At 51.2% G+C, this 18,625-nt stretch overlaps 9 protein-coding genes across 9 annotated transcripts; 5 read left to right on the top strand and 4 right to left on the bottom strand.

Annotated features, from left to right (window-relative positions):
• Positions 1-65: 65 nt before the first annotated feature.
• Positions 66-620, top strand: COCVIDRAFT_37286 (hypothetical protein; the record flags this gene model as incomplete). The annotated part of the gene is made up of 1 exon (XM_014701688.1): positions 66-620. The coding sequence occupies one exon, from the start codon at positions 66-68 to the stop codon at positions 618-620; it is 555 nt and encodes a 184-aa protein (XP_014557174.1).
• A 610-nt stretch (positions 621-1,230) lies between these two features.
• On the top strand, positions 1,231-1,828 carry COCVIDRAFT_97722 (hypothetical protein; the record flags this gene model as incomplete). The annotated part of the gene is made up of 2 exons (XM_014701687.1): positions 1,231-1,674; positions 1,739-1,828. The coding sequence occupies 2 exons, from the start codon at positions 1,231-1,233 to the stop codon at positions 1,826-1,828; spliced, it is 534 nt and encodes a 177-aa protein (XP_014557173.1).
• A 57-nt stretch (positions 1,829-1,885) lies between these two features.
• COCVIDRAFT_37284 (hypothetical protein) lies at positions 1,886-2,543 on the bottom strand (the record flags this gene model as incomplete). The annotated part of the gene is made up of 2 exons (XM_014701686.1): positions 1,886-2,261; positions 2,317-2,543. 2 exons carry the CDS (start codon positions 2,541-2,543, stop codon positions 1,886-1,888), a joined length of 603 nt encoding a protein of 200 aa, XP_014557172.1.
• An 811-nt stretch (positions 2,544-3,354) lies between these two features.
• Positions 3,355-4,180, top strand: COCVIDRAFT_37283 (hypothetical protein; the record flags this gene model as incomplete). The annotated part of the gene is made up of 2 exons (XM_014701685.1): positions 3,355-3,490; positions 3,543-4,180. 2 exons carry the CDS (start codon positions 3,355-3,357, stop codon positions 4,178-4,180), a joined length of 774 nt encoding a protein of 257 aa, XP_014557171.1.
• Positions 4,181-4,567: 387 nt separating this feature from the next.
• Positions 4,568-5,833, bottom strand: COCVIDRAFT_26150 (hypothetical protein; the record flags this gene model as incomplete). Its single annotated transcript, XM_014701653.1, has 4 exons — positions 4,568-4,713; positions 4,772-4,877; positions 4,940-5,037; positions 5,575-5,833. The coding sequence occupies 4 exons, from the start codon at positions 5,831-5,833 to the stop codon at positions 4,568-4,570; spliced, it is 609 nt and encodes a 202-aa protein (XP_014557139.1).
• Positions 5,834-6,796: 963 nt separating this feature from the next.
• COCVIDRAFT_15519 (hypothetical protein) lies at positions 6,797-8,575 on the top strand (the record flags this gene model as incomplete). Its single annotated transcript, XM_014701640.1, has 4 exons — positions 6,797-6,991; positions 7,047-7,433; positions 7,487-7,834; positions 7,886-8,575. 4 exons carry the CDS (start codon positions 6,797-6,799, stop codon positions 8,573-8,575), a joined length of 1,620 nt encoding a protein of 539 aa, XP_014557126.1.
• A 651-nt stretch (positions 8,576-9,226) lies between these two features.
• Positions 9,227-11,336, bottom strand: COCVIDRAFT_37281 (hypothetical protein; the record flags this gene model as incomplete). The annotated part of the gene is made up of 4 exons (XM_014701684.1): positions 9,227-10,585; positions 10,862-11,062; positions 11,129-11,204; positions 11,287-11,336. 4 exons carry the CDS (start codon positions 11,334-11,336, stop codon positions 9,227-9,229), a joined length of 1,686 nt encoding a protein of 561 aa, XP_014557170.1.
• A 1,058-nt stretch (positions 11,337-12,394) lies between these two features.
• Positions 12,395-12,565, top strand: COCVIDRAFT_97883 (hypothetical protein; the record flags this gene model as incomplete). The annotated part of the gene is made up of 1 exon (XM_014701683.1): positions 12,395-12,565. One exon carries the CDS (start codon positions 12,395-12,397, stop codon positions 12,563-12,565), a length of 171 nt encoding a protein of 56 aa, XP_014557169.1.
• Positions 12,566-13,054: 489 nt separating this feature from the next.
• Positions 13,055-18,088, bottom strand: COCVIDRAFT_97703 (hypothetical protein; the record flags this gene model as incomplete). Its single annotated transcript, XM_014701682.1, has 4 exons — positions 13,055-13,224; positions 13,280-16,727; positions 16,792-17,128; positions 17,181-18,088. The coding sequence occupies 4 exons, from the start codon at positions 18,086-18,088 to the stop codon at positions 13,055-13,057; spliced, it is 4,863 nt and encodes a 1,620-aa protein (XP_014557168.1).
• Between the last annotated feature and the right edge of the window lie 537 nt (positions 18,089-18,625).

The raw sequence follows: 18,625 nt of genomic DNA, 5'->3' as shown, positions 1-18,625 counted from the left end.
CACTGTTCTCTCTATCACCTGTTGACCAGAACATGCATTATTTCACTCACCTTCCCTCGCCAGAAATGTCAACGTTACTCGACTGGGATGGCCCGACGCCTCCTTTGCCTGCTCCAGATCCAAACGACCATCTCCAGTACATGCGCCTTGCCCTTGATCAAGCGCAGGAATCACCGCCAAAGCCTTCAAACTTTCGAGTGGGCGCCTTATTGGTCGATGCAGATACTGGCACGATATTATCAAGGGGCTACACTCTAGAATGCGAGGGCAATACGCATGCAGAGCAATGCTGTCTTTTGAAGTTTGCCAAAGAACATAATTTGCCAGAAGAACGGGTTGGCGAAGCCCTTCCTCCAAATACCTCCATATACACTACTATGGAGCCTTGCAACCTTCGACTAAGTGGCAATTTGCCGTGCGCAGACCGGATCATTCGAACCAAGGGAGCAAATGGGGAGCAAAAAATCAAGAGGGTCTACCTAGGCGTCAAGGAGCCAGAAAAGTTCGTTGGTGAGAATCAGGGAAGGAAGAAGCTGGAGGAAAATGGTGTCGAATGTATTCATGTACCTGGCCTGGAGGATCGGATATTGGAAGTCGCTACTGCAGGCCATGTGCAATAAGTGATTGTTGTATGTTAGAATGTTCAAATTTACCAGTGTAATGCATGCAATCGGATCTTCCCATGACGTGAGCAAATTGCAACAGGAAAGCGCCGAAGGAAATCGATCAATACGATCGTAGTAGCTCCAACATATACACAATGTCAAAGCGCCAGTTGTAGTTTCAAAGCCCCAATAGCAGTAAAATCTAAATGTATAATCCCGCATCGGCAGTAGGCTCCCGCTCACAAAATCCCCCGCGTTCTCGAGATCGTCTGGCTCAATCTCACCTGGGAAGACCGATGGCGTCATGACTATTTCCACACGAATGCATCCCACCACCAGCACCGATGAAGACGCACTGCGCAACCAAAGAACGCACACCTACCAAGCAACCCATCGTGCTCAATGCTCCGATATGACGCGTTTCACAAACACACGTGGTCGGAGCAATCCCGAAAAAAAGTCTCTTGGGTACGGGACATATAGTATTTAATTCTTATCTCCTACCCCGGCAAATCTCACTTGCCTTCTCACAATGCTAAGCTACATCCGCCCAGCTCCTAGCCAAACACTCAGAACATTTACTACACCCGCGTGCACTCGCATTCTCAGACCCAGCAGAGTAACTATGGCGACTTCAGCTTCAAACATCAACATTGAGACCAAGGACGTGCAAACCGCACCTGGCGTCACCCTTAGCGACTCGCAGCAAACAGTCGTACGCTCGGTGCTAGACCTCTTCGCGGGCCGCCCTTCGTTACGCAAACTGTCGCTGTGGCGCGACGACGCCACCTTTGTGGATCCTCTTACCATTGCCCAGGGCCGCGGCAAGTACGCCGCACAGTGGTACGGACTCAAAGCCGCGTTTTCGGAGATCGAGCGGTTGGAGCACCAGGTCAAAGATGCGGGGAACCCTATTCTGATGGATCTCAAGACGAGATATGTGGTCAAGGGGATTGGCAAGGAGCAGATTATTCAGAGTGAGGTTGTGATTTATTTGGATAGCGAGGGCAAGATTGAGAAGCTTGAGGATAAGTGGAATGGGAAGTTGCCGGAGAATGCGATTGCGAATGTGAGTTTTTTTGATTGAAGAAGTTTATTAACATGAATTAGACTTGCTGACAACTTTTTGATAGGCTTTCCGGCATCTGAATGCTGTTTCGGTACCTCTTTTGATCAAGGTACCAAAGGATGATGAGGAAGATGCAAAGATGGGTAACCTATGATCGAAGTACATGTATTCGTAATTCGTAAAATCGTAATCGCGGTTACTGTCTATTTGATTATGCTCCGTTGAACATTCTCCCTAGCGCAAAGTGCATGAAGAATGCAACGATGCCCGCACCCGCGCTCAGCACCTTCAAGCTTGGTGCTCCGGCAACGATCAAGATTGTGCCACATGAGCCCTGTTCAGCTCGTGGTAGATCCGGCCCGTTCATAGTGATGGTGGCACAGAAGCCGCCTTGCGCAGGGTTTGGTTGGTGGTACGCCGTGGTCTGTGGTGGCACAGCGTAGACTGTTTGCTGCTGAGGGTATACCGTCACAGTAGTGATTTGCGCGACGTTGACGGCTCCTCCACACTGGTTTCCGTTTGGACAGCAGCCAATCAATCCGTTGGAGTTGGCGGGAACGGCGCATTGGTAATTTGACGGGCAACACCTGGTCCTGATCAGCAAAAGGGACCACTTTTGCACATGCTTCTTCTACTACTTACCAACTAGGGTGGTTGACATTACTACAGCTTACTGAGGCGGACGACGGACACCAATTCTGATCTTGTGCGACAACTTGCTGTCCCTCTGGATTCACAATATACACCGCGCCAGAGAAAGGCGCATTATTCGTGTACTGCTGCGGTACAGCTTCTGGTTTTGCGATCGGCTCCGCAGTACAGACCGTCAGCGACGACAAGAACAGGCTCCATGGCGTAAGGAATCGCATTGTGCTAACTAGTGAGGGCAGAGGCTGACAAGAGGATGAGACGGAATTAACGAGTCCTCACAACAACGAAGCGACTATGCGATTTGCTGTAAAATGGTCGGGTTAGTATTGCGACTCGAAAAAGCCGGGACTCGAGAAGAGAAGAGGATTGGGAGCCAACAGTCAGTCGGGCGCGCAACCCAGGGCTGCTACCTTGCTTATGAACTGGGCGGACTATGGCCTTGGAAGCTCTACAAAGAGCTGGGATAGCTCCGAAGCTTGCTGCATATGGAGCTAACTGGTCGCGGAAGACAGCATCATGCCGGCGCCTGGTGGGGACGCGCATCATCGGCAGCCCTGACTGCATCGCGGGTCTAGCACAATATTCAGTGGGCCGAGTTCATTGCTTTTTTTGCGGTGGACGACGAAACGGCGGTGTTGAGGTGCGCTGGTTCTGTCGTGGTCGGGTGGATCCTGAATCATGCTTGCCGCCCAACATCTACAAGGAGTAAACTGCGTGGCAGGAAGAGGGTACCCAGGGCCCAAAGCTGACTCTTTTGCGATACGAAAAAGCCTGGATTGCTCCCTGCAAGTCTGCGCAAGCCTCGGCCTTGGGAGCGGCAGTGTCGGATGGTGTGGCATAGTGAGGCGCATGCATGGCTAGGTATGGTGAAGCCCATGTGCGCGGATCATCCGGTAAGGTGGGGTTACTAAACAAGTTTAGCCCCTCGACTCGAGAGAATCACATGATAGCGTAAACGGGGCGTGCCTCTGTGCGCGTCGCGTGAGCCTCGCTTCCATCCCACCTTGGGCATCGTCACCACAACATGACATGTCAACGCTCCGGCCGACGCGCCTCTATCGACTGTATCCCGCTTATTGCTTTGGTGCATCTCCCACCTTCAATACATGGGTGAAGCTCACTGTTGCCGATGTGCATGCTCTCCGGTCTGAGAAGGACTTTGAAGGTGATAGCCGCCACTATCTTATAACACCCAACTGTCGCTGAAATATCCGCAGGACAGCGCATCTACTTCTACCATAATCATCCTATTCGATATGTTCGCATAGTCGGCGTTGTTGTAGCCATCGATGATATCAACCTCAAATATACAGTCCTCACCATTGATGACGGAAGCGGAGCCATTATCGAGCTGAAGATTGTGCGGGAGATCCCAGCAGAGAAGAATCCCGTCGACACTTCCTCACCCACGGAAATTGAAAATGTTGAAGTCGTCAGTCGGCTTGGCGTCTTTGACGTCACGGTAGACAAGCAACCCTTGGACATTGGATCCGTCCTTAAAGCGAAATGCACCATATCAGAGTTTAGAGGCATAAAGCAGCTGGAATTGAAACGAGTTTCACTCGTCACAACAACAGACGAAGAGGCACGCGCATGGGCAGAAACCGCTGCTTTCAAGCAAAACGTACTGGCCAAGCCATGGCACATTTCCTCGACTGAGCATAAGAAGATCAAACACGATATCAAGACTGAGAAGAAGCAACAGCGGGAATACGAGCGACGAAAGGCAGAATACGAAGTTAAGAAAGAAGAACATAGACTGGCGAGAGAGGCCTATTATGAACAAAGGGAAAAGAAGCTCGAGGCTCGGCGCCGGAAGGAAGAGGTTGTGATGAACGCTGGTGCCTTGATTTGAGGCATGGTTGGGTTAAGAAAGTAACGCGATGGTCAAGCCCCAAGCCTCCTTTGAGCATTTTATGAATATCCTTGACGATGAGTTTTCTTACGATCCTGGTATTTCTCATGATGTGATAAGTTTGGGGTTGGTTCGCCTGTAGTGCTACAGGCTCCACATGCAGTCCTCATTAGCCATAGCAGAAGGAGGCGATCTAGTCGAGATTCCGGTATTCGTCACGTAGTTTGATGCTAGTCGAAGTCAGAGATTCCTAATATCTTAGTACGGCTGCAGTTAATAAGAGTAGAGGTTCTTACAGCTAATTGGAATGCATTTCTTCGGGCACGAAAACCCCTCTTGAGGCTACTCAAAATATCGAGCTACAGCTGCAGTAACAGTGCTGGACCATTATATTTGACTAGTTTCTCCATTGGACCTAGTTGCTAAATCAGGCTCTTTGATATCTTCTAAATTAATTGAGCGTCTTCGTGCGTTCTGGGCACGATATCGGGGGCAAAGCGCATTGAAAGCGGGACCACATCCAATTATCACAGCTATACGTGTTCTGTCAGATCACCGATCCCATTGAACCAAGTGGATATCAGTGCTCACCCATTGACGTCTCAATAATGGTCCACATTTGTAGCCACTTCGGATCGGGTATTTTTGGGATGCCGTTGTTTGTACTGACTTGGACAACACGGAGAGTTGCGAACAGCTAATATTGGATTACAAAGTTAGTTGGACTGTGCTCCACAAACTCGACTTTTGCTCACTTACAATGCATATCCAGCCGCTGCCAAAAAGTACAAAAATACCAGCCTTCTGAATTCCTGGAAGACGAAGGTTCCAAGTTATTCGGAATGGAAGAAACATGACTTTGGAGCATCAGTTTAGCAAAGAATGCCAGAGAAAGGAGAGGTCGGTACCTGCAAGATCAGTTGCTACATCCACCGCATACGCAAACCACAAGCTGAACTGGGCGCGCCTCTGTTCGTGCGGCTTGGCACACATGCCTTGGTTATACTTTGCCCTTTGATCGTCGCACAAGAGGATCGTAGTCAACGAGCTCCCGATAAAAGACTGCGTCGTTATGAATGAACTTCTAGTGAGAGTGATCCGGTCATAATACTCACCAAGACGCAAAATCCTAAAACAGCCCACCAGATGATAACATACCTGGGACCCGCCTTACTCACTAGATGCTGGTAAAACGCTAACAGCGAGAGTTTCGCCAAGGTAAGACTTGCATAAAACAAGAGTTGCCCAGCCGTCATCCACCTATACACCATCCCCGCATCATGTACTACAGCCAAGCCCACACGTCAGTCGCACCCCATCCAACTAAGTGAAAAGAGACATAACAAAACACTCACAAATTCCCTGATACGCCGGTCTCTCCCCTCTCAGCATACTCTCAGCACGATACAAAGGATCGTTTTCCTGCAGATACATGACTACCATGAGCACGTAGCACACGTACGCCATATAACTAAGGATATCCTGCGCCTCCGTTGCCTTTTTCCCACCGATCCGAAGAACAGTGCGAGTGGCGAAGATGAAGGAAGCAAGGGTGAGCATGGCGATGTTAACGCCGTCGAGGCGGGATCTACTGGGCGCATCTGGTGGCTTCGTCTTGGTCCAGACGACGTCGTGCAGTTCGCTGGATGCCATGGCGATGGGCTGACCTTGTTTGATGGGGCCAGTGTTGGTGGAATGGCAAGAAGGGTTCGGTATAGGATGTAGTTTTGTATCTTGAGTCTAGGGATATGGGGATATGGGGAAGCTGTTGGTATCAGGTTGGACTGGGGGTGTGGTTCGGGTGCTAACTTTCATTGGAGTAATATCCGCGGAAGCGCTGGAGGAGGCGATTAACGCGGTGGTAAATGCTGCTTTGTGGCACGGTATAATTGTGGCTCGCGCTATGGTGTGGGATTGATTTGCGCGTTGTATTGTTAGTTGTGGGTGATTAACTAATATGTTGTAGTAAATGACTGCTGAAACTAGCTGCGAATGCATTTTCCAATCTATCACAGTGGTCCTCCAGACTTCCCTAGCTGCATAGGCAGAATTTTACTAGTATTTGAGATCTCGTGATATGCCTCGAAGATGAATGGATTTTGTTCTTTGCACACACACACACACCTGGGATTTTGCCACAAGTTAATATCGTTCATCACTGTCATCCCTTTCGTATTCCCATTTCGTAGGTTGTATTCTTCTAACCAATAGACCTAGTTCCATCCCTTGCCTAACATGTCAGCTAACGTTGTATTACAACCAGCGATTGTGTTCAGTCCTCCGAGGCGTCACTCAACCCCGCTAGAACAGGCCAGGAACGGCACGCACCGGGGTTGTGCACTTGACTTCTTCTAGACCCATCCTGCGACCACGCCACATGCAGCATCTATCCACCTTCCTCATACAGCAGCGTCGATCCACCAATCAATCGCACATGCAGCCGAATCTCATTTGTCCTGAGGGACCTGCATATGGAGTGTATTCGCCTCGCAGGTCAACACTTTATGCCAGGAGCACCCAGCGTTGAAACCTTTTGTCCTCCAATTCACCGCCTGCCTTTGGAATGAACAAGAGGATTTGCTAATCCCTTTGTAATCTTCTCAACTCACGTCCAACATGAGAGTCAGGAGCCTCCTCCCCTTGGGAGCCTTTGCCGCAAGGGCAACCGCACAAGACAGTAACACCATCTTCGAGCCCCAAGATTTCAACGTCACTGCAGCTCTCGAAAAACTTGGCGTTGATGTTTCGGAAATCCCAGAGTCTGATTCTATACTCACCTCGCGATCTTCAGCCGCGCAATGTTCACATGCGGTAAGTTATCCTCATACTTTGAAAGAAATTTACCAAACGCTAAGAAACCTCCAAGTGTACAGCCTTATCCATACTTCTCAGCCCCGACCAAGTTTTACCTGAAAACGCAACTGCATACAACAACTTCACAAGCTCATATTGGTCTGCTCAACAAGGCGCACTTCGTCCCTCATGCGTGTTTAAGCCCAAGTCGACGCTAGATGTGTCTACTGTAGTTCTCATCTCAAGATTGTACCAGTGTCCCTTTGCGGTGAAGGGCGGTGGCCATGCAGCGTGGGCTGGAGCTTCTAGTATTGAAGATGGTATTACGATTTCCATGGAAAATTTTAGGAAAGTAGCAGTAGCGGCGGATAAGCAGAGTGCGGATATTGGGCCCGGGCTTCGCTGGATAGATGTGTATACTGCGATTGAGAAAGATGGGCTTAGTGTTGCAGGAGGTCGAGTAAGTTTATACAGTTATTTTCTGCGTTGTTTTCTTGCTAACGGTTAGTTAAGATGGCACCTGTAGGTGTACCTGGTCTCCTTCTCGGAGGCGGTATTTCCCATTTCGCCAGCAAGCGTGGGTGGGCATGTGACAATGTAGCAAGTTTCGAGCTGGTTACTGCCTCGGGCATTCCCATTGATGTCAGCGCGTCGTCCTACCCTGATCTATATTGGGCGTTAAGAGGTGGAGGTAACAACTTTGGAATTGTGACAAATTTCAAACTAGATACTTTCCCGCTGAGCGACATGTGGGGAGGTCAGCGCGTCTACTTGGAAAACTCTTTTCCTGCTGTTCTCGACGCGATTCACGAATTCACCGTAACGGGATCAGTAAAGGATGAAGATGCTGCACAGATTGTTGTAAGTGTACATGCTTACCACTGCCTTGACGTATGGTGCTAATGTCACCAGACGTTCGCCAGCGCCCCGGGCATCGGCAAAGTCGCCTTCGCAAACCTGCACTACGCCAAACCAATTGCCAATGCCTCAGTCTTTTCTAGCTGGAACAACATCCCCGCCATCCAAGACACCACTGGTCTTCGCCAAATGTCAGGCATGGCTAATCTTCTCAACGAAGGAGCTCCCGGACCAGGCGCCTACCAAACATGGTGGGGAATCAGTCTGAAAATGGATAGACAACTCCTCGAATTCATAATTGAAACATTCTACACCCAAGAAGCCACCATCGCCGATGTTGAAAAGATCCTACTCATCATGGCCATCCAGCCCATCACCGAAAGAGCAATCAAAGCCATGCAAAAGAACGGCGGAAACGCCCTCGGCATCGATCCCTTCCACGGTCCCTACTTCATCCTAAACTTCAACGCCGCCTGGACCAAACCCGGCGACGAACCAAAATTCCACGCCGTCATTGCGAATACAATCCAGCTCATCAAGGCCGAGGCTCAGAGAAGAAATCTAGACAACGACTTTGTGTATTTGAACTACGCGTCAGAATTCCAGGACCCGATTGCAAGTTATGGAAAAGAGAATAAAGAGAGATTGGTACGGATATCGCGCAAGTATGATCCCAAGCAGGTATTTCAGTATTTGCAGCCTGGTGGGTTTAAATTGGTCAAGGGGGCGCCGAATGAATTGTGATTGAGGGGGTGTGGGTTGTTTTGAGATGAGCGGGGGACAGATGCGGACATGTATGGGGATAGATCAGTATGGGATTATAGGGGACAAATCAGTTTACTGGAAATAAACATACTAGTGAAGATTACAATGCGTGATTGAGGAGCGATAGGAGAAAGTAGACTGTTGTTTTCTTAAATAAAAAAAAAGATACCATGTTCGATTTTACACACTTAACAATTTGTATTCCTTATGTTTTGATACAAATGCGAAAAACTTTTATAGTCACGCCATTCGTCACTTCCAAATCACGCAAAAAAAAAAGTCATACGAATGAACCATAATCATAATGAATTTTCCATTTCTCCACATCCCCCCATCCAATTACCCCCACTAAAAAGATTTAAAAAAAAGAAAATGCTCATAGCAAATCCATCGTTCATCTTTCATCTCTCGCACATCCGCCTCTATGGTGGTATTTTTCCCCCCCCCCTTCCATCAAATCATCCCTATATCCAAAAACCAAATGAGAAAACAGAAGAAAAAAAAAGGGACATCTATCGTCCTAAAGGAAAACAACAACAACCAAAAAAAGGGGGATTCGCTAGACAATCTGTAAAAAAAGTCGTAAGAAAATCAAGAAAGAATCAAAAAAGCAGAAAGCCCGAACTTAGCTTAGTGCTTGGGGCAGCAGCATACATGTGGACCACTCTCAATAACCTCCTTGGTAGCTTCATCCTCATACTTCTTAAAGTTCTCCATGAAGAGCCTTCCGAGCTTCTCAACCTCATCTTGGAGACTGGCAGTGCCGTTCCAGCTGTTGCGGGGGTTGAGTAGGTCGTCGGGGACACCAGTGCACTTCTTGGGGACCTGGAGGTTGAAGACCTCGTAGTTTTCGTATTCGGCGTTGGCAAGTTCGCCGTTGTGGATGGCGTCGAGGATGGCGCGGGTGAAGCGGAGACTGCAGCGCTTGCCGCCGGTGGTGGCACCGGCACCGACCCAGCCGGTGTTGAGGAGCCAGGCGTTGGCGTTGTGTTGTTGGATCTTCTCGGCGAGCATCTTGGCGTAGCGCATGGGATGTAGGGCAAGGAAGGGTTGGGCGAAGCAGGTGGAGAAGGTGGCCTGGGGCTCGGTGATACCTTGTTCGGTACCGGCCATCTTGGAGGTGTAACCGGAGATGAAGTGGTACATTGTTTGCTCGGGGTTCAGCTTGGAGATGGGAGGAAGGACACCGCGGGCGTCGCAGGTAAGGAGGACAATGTTCTTGGGGTGCTGGTTGGAGATGCAGGGAATCTTGGTGTTCTCAATGTACTCGATGGGGTAGGCGCAGCGGGTGTTCTCGGTCAGGGTGTCGTCGTCGTAGTCTACAACACGGGTGACGGGGTCAAAGACAACGTTCTCGAGAATGGAGCCGAAGCGGATGGCACCGAAAATATCGGGCTCCTTCTCGGCAGAGAGACCAATGCACTTGGCGTAGCAGCCACCCTCAATGTTGAAGATACCAGTGTCAGACCAGCAGTGCTCGTCATCACCGATCAAGGCACGCTTAGGGTCGGCAGAGAGAGTGGTCTTTCCAGTTCCGGACAGACCGAAGAAAACAGTAACGTCACCATCCTGACCCTCGTTGGCAGAGGAATGGAGAGTGAGAACATTGTGCTTGACGGGCATCTCGTAGTAGAGGACAGTGAAGATGCCCTTCTTCATTTCTCCGGCGTACTCGGTACCGAGGATAACCATCTCCTTGTCCGCAAAGTTGAGGGCAACAGAGGTCGAGGAGGTCATGCCGCTGGTATACCTGTTGGCAGGGAAAGCACCGGCATTGTAGATGGTGTAGTCGGGCTTGAAGTGCTCAAGCTCTTCCCGTGAAGGGCGGATCAACATGTTGCGCATGAAGAGAGCATGGTAGGCACGAGCGCAGACGACGCGGACGCGTATCCTGTAGCGCTCATCCCAGCCGGCAAAACCGTCGACGACGTAGATGCGGTTGCGGGTGTTGAGGTAGTCGATAGCACGCTCACGGTTGATTCGCCAGACCTGGTAGCCGAGTCAGTATGCAATGCATGATCATGTATGGAGAAGAGCACGTGATGGTATTCCCAAAGGAGAGTGCATCGATCGGGAGAATGTGGGGCAAGCCGAGAACCCCAGACATGCGCCACGTGCAAGGATGCGAAGTTCCTCGGATATGCGCCTAGCGTGCATGACGTTTTGACGTTGATCTTCACAAGCCAATGCTTGCATTTTTACGTATTCGCGCGATTTTTGGGCAAAGGTAATGACCAGACATGGGGTGCGGAGAAAAGGACTTACGTCAGTCTTCATTGGCTTGTTGACAGGGCCCCACCAGACATCGTTTTTCGACGAGTCTTCCTCGACGATGCGCTTATCCGAGGGTGAGCGGCCAGTCTTGGCTCCTGAGTATGCCGAGAGAGCGCCTGATGCTGTGATTGCGGAACCGGTCTCGTATACGAGGGCATCTTCGTAGAGAGCAGCGACTGAAGGGTTGGCAATCTGATGGGATGCGATTAGTACTGGAATGCTGTGGAAATATATTTGGTGGTGGAAAAAAAAACTTACAATGGCTACGCGGTCATAGTCAATGTGTGCCTTGTCGTGGAGCGACTCTTCAATCTCGGTGTGTCCTTTGCTTGGGCTGAAAGAAGAAAAAAACAGTCAGCCATGATAATTCTTGGTCGAAAACCAATTGATGTAAAAAACAAAGGGGCCAAACTCACAGAACACCAGAAGGGTGGAGGTTGGTCTTGTTTACGGATTGGGAAACCATGTTGAAGTTTAGAATGGGGAGAATCGGGGAGACGGGGGAGGAATGGAAATGGGAAAGCTGTTGTTTGGACACCTGATGACGGGCAAAGTCTTGTGTCAAAGTGGGTTGGATTGCAGTCTGGATAATGGGGAATTGAGTCCTTTTAATAGTTGACGAAGATGTTCTGACGACGACGCTGCTGGTGCTGCGTCTGGCAGTCGAGGGCCGGGGACGGGCTAGCGCAAGGGACGGTGATTGGCTGGGGGCTGGTGCTTGGATGCTGGCAGCGCCCGTCGGCTCACGAGGGACGAAAATAACGCGGAGCAGGGCTGGCGAGGTGGAAATGCTCGGAAAAGGCACTCGGCAAGTGGAACGACGGGCTCCAGCTGGATGGCTGAAGCGGCTGGGGCTGAGCAGCGGCATGGGGGATGCTCGTGTTGCGCTGCTTGCTACTCTGGTCGAGCTGGATGGGACGGAACAAACAGTCGTGTGCGGTCACGGTTGTGTCATGGCTGTGGCAGACGACACCGTCGCCGTACCAGCAAGCCCCTCGTGACGGCAACGGGGCGGGCAGACGAGCAGGCAGACGCAGTAGAGCAAATACAGCGGCTGGCATTGGCCCTGGCCGGGCTGAGATGCATTTACCCCACATTCACACCCCGCCCCAAAGCGGAAAGGCGGCACTGCCTGTCGTCATGGCTCCCGCATTCTTGCGATGATTACATGGACTTTTTTGGCGTCTGGCGTCTTCAAATCGGGGAGAACCACGGTTCGCCATGGATACAGCCACAGCTGCTGCCTCTCTGCTCACAGCCGTCGGAGGCTATCCGGCAGTTGTCGTCGTGCCAGTGCTAGTGATGGATGCATTACAAGTACCATAGTACTACTAGTACTACTATTACTACTACTACTACTACTACTACTACTACTAGTATGTATAGTATAGAGTCGAGTCGAGTAGAGTGAAATAGCACATGGCACCGCGGTCGGTAGTAGTGGCGGTGTACAGTACAGTGCCTGGACATGGTTTGCACATGCGAGGCGGTGCAAGCAGGCCCAAACCAAAACCCCTTCGTCTCATGTCTGTTCCGATATCAGCTCGTGTGCGGTTTGCGGGCGACGCTGGATGCACCAACCCCCTGCACGATGATGGAAGGCCGTTTGGGCTGCCAGCAACGATTGTCCCCATTGCAACAAATCACCGCTCTCGGACGGATGGGGGCGCTGGTCGCCCCCTTCGGAAAAGCTGAGGCATTTGGACAAGGCCCATCCGCCTTTCCACTTGCTCGTGTCGTGTCAAGTGCCGAGTAGCCCTTTCACAGGCTGCTGATAATCCCGCAAATCTCATTTTACTTTTCTTTTTTTGACTTTGGATGCGAAGAAAAAAATAGCCCTCGGCAAGCCCAAAGCCAGCTGGCAGACAACTGACAGCGGCCAGCATGCATGACGTGCGCAGTAGGGATCATGGATTTTGCAGTATTGGCCTGGTTATCATGACTAACAGGTACGGCGCGTGATGGAGGACAGTGAGCCGTGGGCTGCTCTAGAAGCCCACAAAGTGTTTTGCGGGGAAAATGCATACCCAGCGCTCATGCCCAGCAACGCCTAGCAGGCCCAGCCTTGCACGTTCCGGCCGCGGGTGCGCTACGACTTTTCCCGAGGTCCCACTCAAACAACAACCACACACGACACACGACACACGACTCTCTCAACCATACGCCGCTGCTACCCCTTCACCCTCATGCCGCATCTCCCTTTTCCGTCCTCGCCTTCTCCCGTCGTGCTTCCTTCTTCTGCTTGCGTGCCGATGCGCTAAATTTATCCTTTATCTGCCGCAGTCCCCCAAGATACAGCCAAGTACACACAAACACGACTGCAAAGTTGAAGAAGATGTATGCCCACATAATGCCTGTGTGCCCAATGTTAGCATGCATCACAATCAAAAAAAGCCAATCCTCACTTACCAAAATCTCTCCAAATATACCGCGGAAACACATTAAATGACGCAGCAAACGCTTCTCCCGTTGCATACTGACAGAAGCCACAATCCCCGTTAGGCTGCACCTCCACGTAGCCGCCCGATTGCTGCGCAAACTGCCCAGCATAGCTCTGGCAATCCTGCCCAGGCGGCGGCGGGAAAATAGCAAGCTCGTTGGTGGCGCATCGAATCTCCTGACCCTGTACCAGCAGCGCCAGGAATCCTTCCAAGAGGTACTTGAACGGTGTCAACCAGTACATCCAGCTCTGCCAGAACGTCGGCAGTCCCGCATACGGAACAACAACGCCGCAGAAAGAGACAATAAAGGTGAAGAACAGCGGCACAAGCAGCGATGCCAGCAGTTCGTTTGGCGAAAACGACGCAATCGCTTGTCCGAATCCCAGGTAAAATACCTCAAACAGCATCACAAATAGCCACACGCTCGCAGCCGTGTACGTGTCCCGCGGGAACCCAGGCGGAAAGTACCAACAGCACCAGTAAATCGTTCCCGAAACAATACGATACGGCAACTCGCTCAGTATCGTACCCCACACCATGGCCGTCCAAGAGTAAATCTTAGCGCTGCCCTCTCGTGCATTGTAGATGCCCCGAATGTTGATGAACCGAGGCTGCAACTGCTGAATTAGCGGCGGTGCAATCGTCAGCGTCATGAACACCGAAAATAGCCGTGACTGCATGTCGATTTGGCTCTGACCGAGGTCCCAGAATGTGAAGCCGTTGAAGAGTCCGGTGATGATGTGTAGCATCACCATTCCTTGCACATAGGGCGGATCTCGCCAGATGGCCACAAAGTTGCGCTTGACAACGGTAAGCCATTGCTGTGTGTATGGCATCGCGTACTCCCGGTCGTCGCGTGCTTCTTCATTCTTCGATGCATTTCGCCTGTTAGCAGTGATGTCTTGGATTTCCTTGGTCAGACTCTCATTCTCGCGGGACCGCTCCCACACATCGCCCCAGTCTTGTCCCTTGTAGTCGGGATTTCCTGCACCAATGGCTTCGAGCATGTACTCAGCTGGGTTTGTATGAGGTGGACACTTGTCCGCGCCGTTGCTTTCAAGGTACTTGATGAGATTCTGCGAGTCGTGGCCCAGCTCACCAAAGTAAACTGTGCGACCGCCAGACTTGAGAAGCAGAAGCTGATCAAAGTGCTCAAAGAGCACAGCGCTGGGCTGGTGGATCGTGCAGAGAATGGCTTGTCCTGCATCAGCGAGCTTGCGCAAGAATCGAACAATGTTGAATGCAGCGCCAGAGTCAAGGCCGGACGTGGGTTCATCAAGAAACATGAGTAGCTCGGGTTTGCTCGCAAGTTCCACACCAATCGTCAACCGTTTCCTCTGCTCTTGATTCAATCCCGATCCAGTAACACCAATAGCCGCACCAGCAATGTCGCGCATCTCAAGCAGATCAATAATCTTCTCCACATACTCGTACTTCTCCTCAATCGGCACCTCCTTTGGTTGCCGCAGTTTGGCAGAGAAGCGCAGTGCCTCGCGTACTGTCGCCGTTGACTCGTGCACATCCATCTGCTCTGCGAAGCCAGTTGAGCGTTGGAAAGAGGCGGGAAGCGGTTTACCATCCACCAGGAAATCTCCGCGTACAACGCCAAAGTTGATTCGTTGGGCAAGCGTGTTCAGCAAGGTCGTTTTTCCCGCGCCAGAGGCTCCCATCAGCGCTGTAAGCTTGCCGGGCTTGACATAGCCTTGGACTCCCTTTAACAGTGTCCGTTCACCCTTCTCATACGGAATCGTGTAAGTGATGTCCTGGAATGTGAAGATAGTCTCGTTCTTTGCGACGCCTCCAGCTGTCGCATCAGATTCGCCATTGTCGTTAGTAGAGTGTTTTTCCGTGACCGGCTCGCCATTTCCAGCTTCCTCATCCTTGGGCAATGTCTTAGTCTCCATCTCCTTTTCAATCGTCTTTGGAACCTGGCCACGCTTGTAGATGGTGACTGCACCGCCGCCTTTGTTCGGCTTCTGCATCTCCATACCCAAAGCCGTGAGCGCCACAAAGAAAATGAAGAACGCGCAGATGAATCCAAAGTTGCGCCACAGATGAGATCGAGAGTACCCAAACGCCGCCTCAATGTAATCCGAGCCAGCCACAGTGAGAGACCCGGGTCTATTGCCCTGAATAGCACAGGCTTGATACTGCTCCTCAGCACCCGGAACCTGTGGCGCGATAAACGGAGGCACACACTGGATGTCCAAGTTGTAGAACTCGTTTGCCAGCAACCCTTCAAACCCATACTGAATAGGATTGATCCAGCGCAGCCATGAGAACCACGGATGCATCTTCGCAGGCGGAATCAAGTATCCCGTATACACGACCAGTGCCTGGATCGCAACACCCGTAATCCGCGTCGCGACATCCAGAGACCCCACCAACGCGCCGATAGCACGGAAGAACGCATACATCGTCATGGTGATGATCCAGAGGAAAAGCAGTGAGATAAAAAACTGCGAAGCCGTCCGCGAAAGATTGGCCATGAAATACACGACGATATCGAAAATCACCACTTGGATGAGTACGAGCGGCACATCAATGACCGTCTGCGCAATTGCATACGCCGCAGGTCGGTAAAACGAAAAACTCTTGTGCTTCAGCAGAATCGGACGAGATTCAAACGCTGCCGTGAGTTCCGCCAGAGCGAGCAGCGCATTGAAGAGTAGCATGAAGAAAATGACACCACCGCGTGGGAAAACACCCGCAGCTGTGTTGGGCAGGTTATAAAACAGCGACCCGACGATCAAGGCTTGGAAGAGGATACCACCCCATTTACCAACCAGAGACTGCGGATCCCCAATCATGACGAGGAACTGGCGCTTCGTACACGCCATGACCTGCGCAGGAAATGAAATGGTAAAGTTCTTCTTCTTGGTCGCTTTGGTCTGCGCTTTGCGCCTTTCTTCCGCCTGGCGCGTGGTTTCTCTTTCAAATTCTTGGATCTCAGCGAGATTGTCGGAGGCTTGCTCGCTGGCAGCGAAGGCTTCCCCAAAGGCCGCGCCTGTACGCGGGATGCGGTCTTCCCAGCCCTGCTTGATCTGGCGCTCGTGGTCGTCAGTGACGGAGGTCAGGAAATCGCTCGTGGTCCATCGTTCTGGCTTTTCGAAACCAAGATTCTTGAAGTAGGATTCTGCTTTTTCCGTTGGGCCAAAGTAGCAGCATCGGCCTTCGTGGATGAGCAGTACTTTATCGAAAAGTTGGTAGAGGGACTCGCCCGCTTGATAGAGGGCGACAGCAGTAGAGACTTGCGCCATGTTTGTCAGAGAACGCAGACTCTGAACGTACTCGAGGGCGGTGCTGGCGTCGAGGCCGCGGGTGCTGTTGTCCCAGCATTGAACGGATGCTTTTGTCACCATGGCTTCGGCAATGGAGACGCGTTTTTTTTCGCCGCCGGATACACCGCGTATGAGCTACAGCAACAAACATAGAAAGTCAGTCAAAAGTCTCATCAGCTTTCGTGCGATGAATACGTACCTCATTGCCCACCTTCGTCCCAAGCGTATGCTCAATCCAAAACAACTTCGTCACCACCCTCAAAAACTCATTCACATAATCCTTCCTACTTTCCCCCTCTTTCCTCGATTCCTTCCCCGGTGTCCGAGTCTTCAACGCAAACTTCAGCGTATCCTTGACCTTCAGCGTCGCATAATGCAGATCGTCTTCGGGGTTGTACAGCACCTCGCTGCGGTACTTCTTGCTCATCTCGTCCGCGTCTGTGCCGCCGTACGTTACATCTCCCGTGATCTCTTCGAAGCCGTAGCGTTGGTTGCCGATTATCTTGAGGAAGGTTGAGCAGCCGGCGCCGGGGCGTCTGTATCTATTAGCACATGCATGCTGGTCTTATGATAAGGGGAGAAACGTACCCCAGAACAAGTATCATTTCACCAGGTCGTATGCAGCCGGAAAAGTCGTCGAGAAGCGTTCGTACGGGAGGCTTGCCTGCAGCTTTCCTTGGGCCTTTGGTGAAGAGGTTCTTGACGAAGCGTACGGGGTCGAGGAACAGGGAGCCGACGCTTGGTTGGAGTGCAGCGCCGATGCCCATACCCTTTACTGTCAAGTGTTTGAAAATAACGCCCTGGTGCCTCGTCTTCTCTTCTTCCGATGCTTCTTGTCGTGTACGCCCGAACATCTTTGACATTAGTTTGTTGATTTCGTCTTCTTCTTCGGCGCTGTGGCCAGTCGCGCCCGTATTCGTTTTGCTGAGCCCGTTGCTCTGGCTTGTTTTTCGCCGAGATAATACGCGGAAAAGGTCATCTTCGGTCATTGGTTTGGAGTTTCTTGATTGTAGACCTGGTCGCTTGTCTTTTTGTGAATGCTTTTCGGATGAACCTTCGTGTTCGGAGTCGGATGAGTCGTCTTCGAGTACGACTTGCTCTTCCATGGGTGGTCCTGAGGCTGCTGTCTGTAAATAGCCATTGGTGGAGCTAGGATGCTGCGAATCTGTGTTCCCATTGAGCCCTCCTTGACTTGAATTCGCATGTGTTGCATTCTGCGCTGCCAGACCAGGCGATGGCACTACAGTTGAGTCACTGGATTCTGATGATGGTTCTGGATTGTCTTTCCCGTAGAAGCTCTGGCTGGTGGTGTGCAAGGCGTTGGAAATGAAGGTACTCTGGGTATTCCTTGATTCGGTGGCGCCTGGAGTGGCCGAGTCACTCTCGTTTTGCTGTCGTGACCCAATGTATGATTCATGTCGAATAGTACCTGCAGGCGTCTCTACCCAACCACCGGGAATATGTGATGGAGTTGGGAGGCCATCGTTTGAAGCCATTACGACGGTTCTCGTAGCCCAGAAACGGATAATTAATTAAACGCTCGTAGCATAAGGACAGCAGGAATGGATCCCCACTACACAATGGTCAAATGTCAAGTGTCAAATGTCAACCTCGATGGCTAACATAGAATTCGGGAAACAATCCGCAAAAGTTTGACCGATTTCAGGGGGATCCGGAGAGAAGGTATAAGAACAACACAGACAGAACATCAATTACAGCGCCAAGTTGCTTGTCCAAGTCCGTGTTGGCACTCGTATTTTGGCAACGCGTCGGTCGCGCAATAGTCGAGAGCGAAAGTGGTGATGTCATGTTAACGTGTGAGTGGTAGAGGCGCTCCAACGTCGCATTCGCGTCGGCGCTTGCCAGTTGCCGACGCTACGGGATCGAAAGATGATCGAAATTGCTAGGCTGATGAAAAGACCAATCTCTCGCAGTTTGGGAAAACGCTAGGTGTCCGCGGGGCGCGGATGGCATATGAACGCGTCTGCAGGGTTCGGTTGACGCCTTTGTGCTTTCCTTCTTCACCACGTTTG

The sequence above is a fragment of the Bipolaris victoriae genome (assembly GCF_000527765.1).
Source record: "Bipolaris victoriae FI3 unplaced genomic scaffold scaffold_37, whole genome shotgun sequence".
NCBI lineage: Eukaryota > Fungi > Ascomycota > Dothideomycetes > Pleosporales > Pleosporaceae > Bipolaris > Bipolaris victoriae.
Note: the sequence above shows the minus strand (reverse complement) of the source record. Positions and strands in the feature narration are given on the sequence as shown.